The sequence below is a fragment of the Pteropus vampyrus genome, unplaced genomic scaffold (genome assembly GCF_000151845.1).
Source record: "Pteropus vampyrus isolate Shadow unplaced genomic scaffold, Pvam_2.0 Scaffold476, whole genome shotgun sequence".
Lineage (NCBI taxonomy): Eukaryota > Metazoa > Chordata > Mammalia > Chiroptera > Pteropodidae > Pteropus > Pteropus vampyrus.
In genome coordinates, this window is record NW_011889257.1 from 1,109,080 (window position 1) to 1,120,098 (window position 11,019).

Consider the following 11,019-nt stretch of genomic DNA (forward strand, 5'->3'; position numbering starts at 1 on the left):
CATAGACACAGACGACAGTTTACTGGTTACTAGAGGGAAAGGGAGGAGAGGAGGTAAATAAATAAGGGTGAAGAGGGTCAGATATAGTGACAGAAGGAGACTTAACTTTGGGGGTGAACACAGTGCGATATACAGATGATGTATTATTGAACTGTACACTCGAAATCTATATAATTTATTAACCAATGTCACCGCAATAAACTCAATAAAATTTTTAAAAAAGTAACCATGGGTAGTGGTTGGAGGGAGTACCAGGGAAATTATTCAAAATAATTGTTGGAGCATTGTACTGGTACTAGAAAAGCTCAGAGCATTTTAAAAAATCTTGCTGTTTGACCACTTTTTAAGAAAACAAGAAAAACAACGTTACTTTTTTGAAGTGTTTGGTAATTTTCAAGAGTAGTAAGCAATTACTTTTTTGTTGTGCTGTCTTGAGCATTCCATCAAAAAGACAAAACAGACCCACACTTGGAGTTTATAATGTGCTTCAAGATTATAGTTATAACTGAAATCTTTTACTATCTTCTTTACTAGCCCTATTTTATGATTTAATACAGTTGCCTGCAATATGTTTTGCAATCTTAGGTCTGCCCAAACAGGGGCCGGCATATACATTCTAAAAGAGGTAATGACAAACTCTGTTCAACTCTTAGCTCCTGGACCTTGTCAGTGAGGTCACAATGATGATGAAACATCAAGAAAAACACTAGAGCGATCAGAATGGCACCTTTGATCTCAGGTCAACGAGTCCAGCTGTGGAGCTATGAAGCTACAGGGTTTAGTATGTATTTCTGAGACAGAGAGAATCACTCCTCTGTCTTGAGGTAAAGGAAAATAGTCCAACTGATTTTTTCATAGGTCCCTTTCTGTTAAAGTTGACTTTTTTTCTTAAAGGTAAACTCAATTCTGATTTCCTGTGTTCCTTCTCAGAAAGGGGATCTGTATTATTCTGTTTTCACAATGTGTAGTTTCCCAAACTCATCTTTTTTTCCCCAAATTCATCTTTCAGGAGCTCCCTTAATTAATTTTGCCTTATTTATGTGCAGCCTCTACTATAATTTACTTAATTTTTCTTTAAATGTACTCTTTTTAACATAAATTTAATGTATTTAAAAAGTAAACATCAATCATCATTATTTATCAAAAATGGTATCTCTGGCTATAAGTAGAAGAAAATTATAAAGTTTATATAAAACTGCTCTGTAAACGTTATAAAATACGTAACTGTTAGATTTTAAAAGGTTAATTTCTGTGCCACCTTTTTTCCACATCAGTTGTACACGAAAACAATACTAGTTACCATAACTACTGGGCATTTAGTCATAGTTTGGTTGTGTGACATTGGGCAAGCAGCTTAACTTGGCTCACCTTCCATTCGCCCCTCTGAAGTGAGGATAGTAAGTCCATTCTCCCCTATCTCCTTCACAGAGTTGATGCAAAGATTGAGTGAAATATATGGGCTTTGTAAATCATATGTACTTTTAAGGCATTGTTTAAATGTAGGTTGTTAATAGCCATAATAAAAAAAATGAGTAATTAAAATAAATGAATGATCATCCCTTTGTTGTTGCCTGAATCTGAAGCTATACTAAGAAATGCCATAACACACCCCACAAAAATGTGAATTCAGATATAATGCAGTTGGTGATTTCTTCCTTTCTGGCCAGATGGTAGGTTTCCAAAGCAATCGGACTATTTTAGATTTCTACCAGCAATGTATGAGAGTTCCAGGTGCCCACCAACACTTGGTATAGTCAATATTTAAAAAAAAAATTTTAGCCATTCTAGGGGTATGAAATGGTATATCATTCTAACTTTACTTTGCATCTCCCTAATGACTAGCAATATTGAGCTTATTTGCTATCCATGTATTAATTTCTTTGGTGAAGTGACTGTTCAACTCTTTTGCCTTTTTAAAAATGTTATTTGTCTTATTATTGATGGGTTTGAGAATTCTTTATATATTCTAAATGTAAGTCCTATATCAGATATATATTTTGCAGACATTTTCTCCCTATCACGACTTGCCTTTTCTTTTTTGAAAAAATGTCTTTCGAACAGCATAAGTTTTAAATAAGGTTCAATTTATCAATATTTTGGTGTTGTAGTGTGTCCCTTTTGGGCCTTACTTAAGAAATTTTTGCCAAACCTAAAGTCACTAAGATTTTCTCCTGTTTTCTTCTAGAGATTTTATAGTTTTAGCTCTTACATTTAGGTCTATGATTCATTTCCAGTTATTTTTTGTATATGGTGTGAGATGTGAGGTCAGCATAGCCCCCTTCACTGTTTCACTTACTTCTAAGTACTGAGTAATTTATAAAAATTTGGAATGTAAGATTCAGGAACTTAAAACAATCAGATTTTGCCCCACAGTACTGTACCATAGTCATTATTTGTATCCATGCTCCTCAAGCAAATATTTAGCATCATTTTGGTGTTATGTGTAGTTTGTTATATTTAAGTTATTTGAAGCATGGTAATCAATGTGTGGTATACAGACATACATTTTACCAGAACATCACATTTATCTGATATACTTACTCTGACCATTTAGGATAAATAGGAATTTACTTGAAATACTTTTAAATTTTTATAATAATCTGCAGGCAGAGTGTGTAATGCCATTGCATTCATTTTCTATGCTGCATAACATATCACCACAGACCTAGTGGTTTAAAACAATGTGCATCTATTATGTTGTGATTTCCATGAGTCAGGAGTCCGAGCCTGGCTTAGCTGAGGTCTCTGTTTGGAATCTCACAAGGCTGCATTCGAGGTGTCACCCAGGGCTCAGTTCTCACCTGGAGGTTTGACTAGTGATAGATCCACTTCTGAGCTCACTTAGGTTGTTGGCAGAATTTATTTCCTTGGAACTGCAAGACCAAGGATCTAGCTTCTTGCTGGTTATCAACCAGAGGCCACCCTCAGCTCCTAGAGGACACCTGCAGATCTTTGCAATGTGGCCCTCTATGTATCCCTTCTCACAACATGGCAGCTTGTTGCTTCTTCAAAGCCACCAAGGGAAAGTGAGTCAGCTAGCAATATGGAATCTTATATACTGTAATATAATCATGAGAATGACATCTATCATCTTTGCCAGATTCTACTCATTAGAGGCAAGTCATAGGTCCCACCCACACTTAAAGGGAGGGGATCACACAAAGGCGTGAACACCAGTAGACAGGGATCACTGAGAGCCACCTTAAGGTCTCTCCGCCATGGACACGAAATAGTTGTGCTCTAACTTGTGACCATTGCCAAACCCCCAGCTTCACAGGCCAGTGCTTCCCAACTTAGATGCTCTAGAGAGTCCCCAAATGCTGAAAAGGGTATCTAGAAAATCCTCAAATAAAAGATGAAAACAAATAAACATGCAGAATAACTAAACAAGCCACACTATTTAAATTTTTTATTATGGATAATTTCAAACATACACAAAAGTAAAACAATATAATGAACCTTCATGTGCTTGTCACCCGTAACTAACAGCCACCAGCCCATGGCCAGTCTTGTCCCATGCATGCCCTCATCTTACTCTTTCTTCTTGAATTATTTGGATGCTAGGGCTTCCTATTGTTTCATATGTTTATAACTTTTTAAAATAGCATAACCACTATACCATTATGTCACCTAAAAATTATCTGTAATTCTTTAATATCAACACATATTCAGTGTTCTAATTTCTAATTGTCTTATGTCATCATTTATTTGTAGTTTGTTTGAACCCAAATCCAAATAATATCCATATATTAGAATATGTTGATATGTCTTTTAAATCTCTTTTAATCTGCAGGTCTCCCCTCCATCTCACTTTCGCATTTTTTCTTGAAGTTTATTTTTTGAAGACACAGAGTTCTTTTTTTTTTTTTATTTTACAGAGTTTCCCAGTCTAGAAATTGCTGACACATTACAGTTTGTAAAAGTGAGCTTATTGCAAAATCAACTCCACAAATACTGTTCAAGATTTACTAAATGGCCTTTTTCTCGGTAATTATGTCATCTTTCTTACTTTTCTTTCCTCCCTGTTTCCTGAATCCATTTATCTTGATCACCTCCGAATCAATAACAAAAAGTTCTGCAAAACCACCATCTGTTTTCCCCTGGGGTTTATATCTTAAAACAAATTTTCTTCAATTGAATTCAAATTGAATAAGAGCATTGAAACCAAGGATCCCTCATTAGGCAGTTTGTTATTTCAAAGCATTTTCTATTTACTGTGCCTTATTTAGAATACAGGATAATCCTGTGAAGGCAATTCTGTTTGTTCAAAATGGTGTATAATTGGAAATAATTGCAATTCCCTATCTGACATAAAGTCTCTCGAGATTTTTTTATTAGAGAAATTTAATTGATTAGAAACATTTTACCATCTGAATCTATTACTGTAACATTTCTTTTAATTTATGTTCCAAATTAATAAGAAATAATCAGGAAATAATCACAATTTTAAATCTAAGTCTTAAAGATTATTCAACTGAAGTTTGAATTGATTTCCTTTTTATATTTATTTTTATAACACCAGTATAGTACATGCATATAGTTTGAAAAGTCACTAAGACTCTTAGGCTTATACAAAAAAAATACAGTCCCTTTCCCTACCTGCCCCGCCCCTGAGTCTTATTCCTTCTCCACAGGTACTCAGCACTTGAAAATCAACTTTCCAAATGATGACATCTCTCATCCACTGTCATTGCTTTTCTTATTCCCTCTGCCCTTGAGAAATTGTACCTTTTTAATTCTTTCTCTGTAATTCTTGTGGTGTTTGGGAGGAAGTGGAGATATGTGTGTATGTGTTCAGTTTGCCATTTTTAGCTTGTAGTTTGCCATAGTTTCACTTTTAGTTCTTTCTTTGGGAATCCAGAATGGTATAACAGTTGGTACCCAACCCCTCTACTTCACAATGTCTCCCTCTTATTTGAGGGGATGGGTCTTTGGGTTGGCTCAAAAAAAGTGTCATCCTGCAGTTTCTAGTGCAGTCTCCTGGCTCTCAGGGGTCTGTGTTGAAGTGTGTTCCTGTTCCTCATGGAATGGCACTTCTCAGAACACTGTATGCCGTTGTGAAAGTGTCTGTTGTGGCCTCTTCACTCTTGACCTTTCTCCTTAGGAAGGACTGTAGTGTTGGTCGCTTGCCTCTAACCCTGAGCACCACCCCAACATGTAACTTTTGTACCCTTCAGAGGGAAATTAGCCCTGATTTGTAGCATTTGCCAGTTTCTGTGGTGTAAATATTCCTACCAAGGCTGATTTCAGGCTGCCAGTATGACTTGGAGTTGGAAAGAAAGATGCACAACTGTCTCTTAGAGCATTATGAGTTACTCCTGCCGAACACTGCCTTTGGGAACTTCATTCACAACTGCCAGACTCAAGGATGAAGTCATTTATCCTTTTCATTGAGCTCCTCAGTTACTCCTGTCTTGATATTCCCACTGGCCTGACTCTGCCAACTGTTTGGTTATTCCTACTCTGTCTGAATTTGCCAGCTCAAACACTTGAGACTCTACTCTGGCTCAAGAGAACTCCCCAGAGCTCTGTGTTTGTCTTTCCTGTTGTCGAAAAATGTATGTTCTGGGTCAATCTTAATTTTGTTATGTTTTTACTCTGCTTTGATGTCCTCAGGAGAACCTTTTTAAAAAATTAGTTTCATGCACTAATATGAAACCGATGGTACGTAGACATTGTGTTTTTTCCAAGTAAACTTTCTTACAGTGCTATGCTGAGGAAGAATCAGGCAATTGGGATTCCTTATTCTGCAGTTCTGTCAATGATGTTTTCTTTTTTTCACAGTTGACAGGCCCGTCAGAGTATATGCAGATGGAATATTTGACCTCTTCCACTCAGGCCATGCAAGGGCACTTATGCAAGCAAAAACACTGTTTCCCAACAGCTACTTGCTGGTAGGAGGTAAGAAGTGCTTTTTCTCTTTGTCTAGAAAACTCCTTTATAAAGTGCTTCCTGAAAAGGACCGCTTTCAGAGTTTCATCATTAAAATCCCACATTGTTAATGCTCCTAATTTAGCCCATACTGGCTCACTTGTTCATTGCCTGAAATTTAAAATGATGTTTAAAAAACCATAGGGGAAATTACATCATGCAATTATATGCTACTGATCCCAACAGAGAGACAGACTAATAATACCACCAAGGGTAACTGCTTCATGTTTTCCATTAGTGCCTTTCTTCTTGTGTTTGAGGCATGATTCAATTTATATTTCTAAAATTTTCTAGAGAGTTAGGAGAAAAGCAATATCATTCTGATTTCAAATCTTGCTGAGCTGAAGGGGTTCAGAATGATTAAGGGTAAATAAGGTCATTGTCTATTTCCTTTCTGTGACCCACAGCACTTAGGACAATGTTGTGCTAACATTAGTGGCTTACAACAGCCCTAAATAATTGGATTTATGCACAGTGTGTTAAAGAAATGGAGATTTATATACCCAAGTCATCTTGGTTCACAATGAAGGAACTGACTTATTTCATAAGCATGCGGAGAGAGAAGGGTGATGATGTGGCTTGAAATTTTCCTCCTCCAGAAGGCCTACAGATTTCAGTTTGGGTAAAAGGGATAGTACCTGACTAGGGAGACCTGTATCTCACCTCTTGTAGCATATCCTTTTACCACGATCAGTATTTATGGCATTACATGAACTAGGCACCATCAACTCTTAGACCTCTACTGTGCGAATAAAGGTGCTGGTAAGAGACTAGGTATCTGGTTTTTTTTTTTTTTTTAAGTATTTTGGTATCTTCTGCAAGTTTTAAACTACATTTTGGATATTTAAGAGGAACCCATCTTCAGATTTCCCTGAGGATGGTGACCTTGTGGTTATTGAATAGAATTCTTTCCAGAAGGAAGAGATGGTAAAAGGCAATGGTTACTGGCTGAGTCATGCAGAGGGAGCCCAAGGCAGGAAGGAAGAGAACCCATCTCTTGTTCATTTCCCTGTATCTCGAGCGGAAAACCATGTCTTCAGTGAGTACTACCACCTGGGATCTGGTCCTAAGCTGCCAGGGCCCTGGGGAGACCTCTGCAGTATTTGGGCTTTGGTCATTTTAAGTTTGTAGGTAGTTAGGTGTGGGTCACACTTAACAGGAACACTTGCTATGTCCCTGGGTTATTACATCAAAAGTAAGATCGAAGGAAATGTGCAGCTTTCAGTACATTCTTATAAATTGGAGAAAGCAGTAAATTAATGTCAGCAGCTATCTAGGTCATTAGGCAATAATGATTTCGCTGATTCACCGAATGATTCCTTCATTTAACAACTATTCATTGAGCATCTACTATGTGCCAGGCATTCTTCTGTACACTGAGGATGCAGCCATGAACAAAGCAGACTGTGTCCTCAGAGAACTTAGAGTCTCAGGAGGAGGCAGACACTGCCCAGTAAATAAGTAAATATGTAACAGTGGTACTATGATGAAATATGAAATATAGGGTAAGGGGAAAGAGTGACTGGTCAAGGAAGGAGGGATGTTTTAGGCAGAGGGAGGTCAGGGGAGGCCGCTCTGAAGTGCTAGCATTTGTGCAGAGACCTGAGTGAAGTAAGGGCACACAAAAGCCAGAACATAGAACTTTCTCTGTGCAGCGTTCTTTTCACCAGTCAAGACGATAATGTTGGGACAAGTGGAGAAGACATAGCGGCTATAGCAATATATTATTTTATTGATTTGTATATCTTAGGGAGACTTTTCATAAAAGCACAGATAATGTAATACTCAGAGAAATTAATATGGACAAGAGTTAAGAGCCAAGAATTAAAACAGAAGAGAAGGAAAAAACTCCAACAAGAAATCCTGAACTTAGCAGCCAAGGTAAAACAAAAGGAGCCACACAGTTATTTCATAACTCTCAAATGCTAGAGCTGATATTGCTCCATTAGAAAGAACTTGCTTTTCCTGCCCTGAGTTCTAAGATAAGTGTTTAAGAGGGTTGCTGCATAAGGGGCATTGAGTAATCCAATGAATGGTGTCCTCTATGGCAGATTTACAAAGAAATGCAGATAGATTTCCCCCCAATGGCTAGTATGTGGGTTCTCTGTGGAAACCAAGGACATGTTAAACTAAGATTACTGTTGAGACCATATCTTTTGCTAGGTGACAGGGACTAGGGTATGCATGGAATATGAAGCAATACTACACAAAGCTGTAAAGAAGTGGTATGTAGACTTTTGGAGACGGTGACAGAGTAAGCGTGGAAAACCACAAGCAACATAAACAATAAATAATGAATAAGTTTAATGTTATTTTCTCCACCGATTTCTTATTATTCTATTTTAAATAATTGGATGACAATACTATGAAATATTTTAACTACTCTATTAATAAATTCAGTGCGATACTATATTTCATGCATCTCCACTAAGTAAATTATATTTGATTCTAAGTCTGTTAAACAGAGTCTTCAACCTCCTCTATGTCAGCAGACTTCTGCAGGGGCATGGTTTTAGAACTCAGATCCCATGAGTGAAATAGCTAGGGTGAACATGTTTAGGTAAAACTATGAACAAGAAAAAGTGCAATCTTTTTTTGATATATATAGTAGTTGCCTGCCTCTAAAATTCAGCATTGATCACAGCAATTCTAGAAATACTTTGTGATTATATGTAAAACAAAGTCAGGTTCTAGACTCAAATAAACATAAATAATTATGCACAAACATTTAGAAATCGTGTGAGATGTGAGAAAATTCTTATGTGAGGCTGTGCCATACATTGCAAGATGTTTAGCATCGTTATCACCCTGCTAAATGGCACCAGATGCCAATAGCTCCCTCTGATCATTATGACAACTAAAGATGACCCACGATTTTCCAAAAATACTTCCTAGGAAATGATAAAGCCCTTGTTGAAAACCATTGTCTTAGACTAGGAGTCTTCAAACTTTGTTCCCCACAATCCTTAAAAGAATGAAAAACTATACCTTCTTGCTTTTTTCATTCTAAGTTTAAGTAGTTGTAAAATATGCAATTTCTAGAATATTGTAAATGTTGACAATTTCAAAAAATTAATAAACTTTTTTTTAGGGAAATTATACATAACAAAATTTACATAGCAAAATTGAGCAGAAAGTAGAAAATTCTGATATACCTACACCTGCATAGTCTCCCCCATTATAATATCCTCCATGACAGTGGTACATTTGTTATAGTCTGTGAATCTGCATTGACACACATCATTATTGCCCAGAGTCCATAGTTTTCATTAGAGTTCACTCTTGGTGTTGTACGTTCTGTGGGTTTGGACAAATGTATAATAACATGTATCTACCATTGTAATATTGTATAGAATAGTTTCACAGCCCTAAAAATCCTCTGTTCTCTGCCTGTTCATCTGTCTCTCCCCCCAACCCCTGGCAACCATTAATCTTTTTATTGTCTCCATAGTTTTGCCTTTTCCAGAATGTCATATGGTTGGAATCATACAGTATGTAGTCTTTTCAGATTGGCTTCTTTTACTTAGTAATATGCACTTGAGGTTCCTCCATGTGCATATTCTTCTCATGGCTTCATAACTCATTTCTTCCTAGCACTGAATGATACTCCATTGTCTGGATGTACCACAGTTTATTCATTCACCTACTAAAAGACATCTTGGTTGCTTCCAAGTTTTGGCAAATAAACAAAGCTGCTATAAACATCCACGTGCAGGTTTTTGTATGGACATAAGTTTTCAATTCATTTGGGTAAATATCAAGGAGCACGATTGCTGGATCTTATATGTTAAGAGTATGTTTAGTTTTGTAAGAGACTGCTAAACTGTCTTCTAAAGTTGCTGTACTATTTCACATTCCCACCAGCAATGAATGAGAGTTCCTGATGATCCATATCCTTGCCAGAATTTGCTGTTGTCAGTGTTTTCTAGTTTGGTATTCTAACAGTTATATAGTGATATCTCACTGTTTTATTTTGCAATTCCCTGATATACGATGTTGAACATCTTTTCATACGCTTAGTTGCCATCTGTATATCTCCTTTGGTAGATTTTTTGTTCAGATTTTTTGTCTATTTTTTAATCAGATTGTTCAGATTTTTTGTCTATTTTTTAATCAGATTGTTCATTTTCTTATTGTTTTAAGAGTTCTTTATATAGTTTGAATAACAATCCTTTATCAGTTGTATCTTTTTTAAAAAAATTATTTTTACGGTGATATTGATTAACAAAATTCAGTAAGTTTCAAGTGTACAATTCAATAGGAAGTCATTATGTATTGCATTGTGTGTTCACCGCCCATAGTTAGATTCAGTTGTATCTTTTTCAGATATTTTCTCCCAGTCTGTGGCTTGGCTTCTTATTCCCTTGACATTGTCTTTCGCAGAGCAAAGTTTTTCATTTTAGCTAAGTCCAGCTCATCAATTTGTGTCTTTGATGGTTTGTGCTATTGGTGTTGTATCTGTAAAGTCACTGCCATACCCAAAGTCATCTGGGTTTTCTTCTATGTTATCTTCTAAAAGTTTTATACTTCTGTGTTTTACATTTATATCTATGATCCATTTTGAGTTAATTTTTTGTGAAGGGTGCAAGATCTGTGTCTAGATGTTTTTGGTTTTTGTGTGTGTGGTTGTTCAGAGTTCCAGCATGCATCATTGTTGAAAAGAATCTTTTCTACTGTGTTGCCTTTGCTCCTTGGCCAAAGATCGGTTGACTATTTATGTGTATCTGTTTCTGGGATCTCTATTCTGTTTCACTGATCTATTTGTACAGTCTTTTACTAATATTACCCCTTCTTGATTACTGTAGCTTTATAGTTAGTATTGAAGTTTAGTAGTGCTAGTCTTCCAACAGTAATGTGTTTTTATTTCAAAACCCACTTGTTCATTGCTAGTATATAGGAAAGTGACTGACTTTTGTACTATTAACTTTGTATCCTGCAACCTTGCTATAATTGCTTATTAGTTCTAGATTTTTTGGGTCAGTTCTTTCAAATTTTCTACATAGGCGATCATGCCATCTGTGAACAAAAACAGTTTTAGTTCTTCCTTCTCAATCTGTATACTTTTTATTTCCTTTTTTTTTTTTTTTA

At 36.3% G+C, this 11,019-nt stretch overlaps 1 protein-coding gene across 3 annotated transcripts in view; it reads left to right on the forward strand.

Moving 5' to 3' along the window:
- PCYT1B (phosphate cytidylyltransferase 1, choline, beta) overlaps positions 1–11,019 on the forward strand; it is a 79,470-nt gene that overhangs the window by 26,574 nt on the left and 41,877 nt on the right. For all 3 annotated transcript variants that reach the window (XM_011382451.2, XM_011382452.2, XM_023524573.1), the window contains exon 3: positions 5,785–5,901. In XM_011382451.2, coding sequence (XP_011380753.1) covers positions 5,785–5,901 — 117 coding nt within the window. The remainder of the gene's footprint in view (positions 1–5,784; positions 5,902–11,019) is intronic.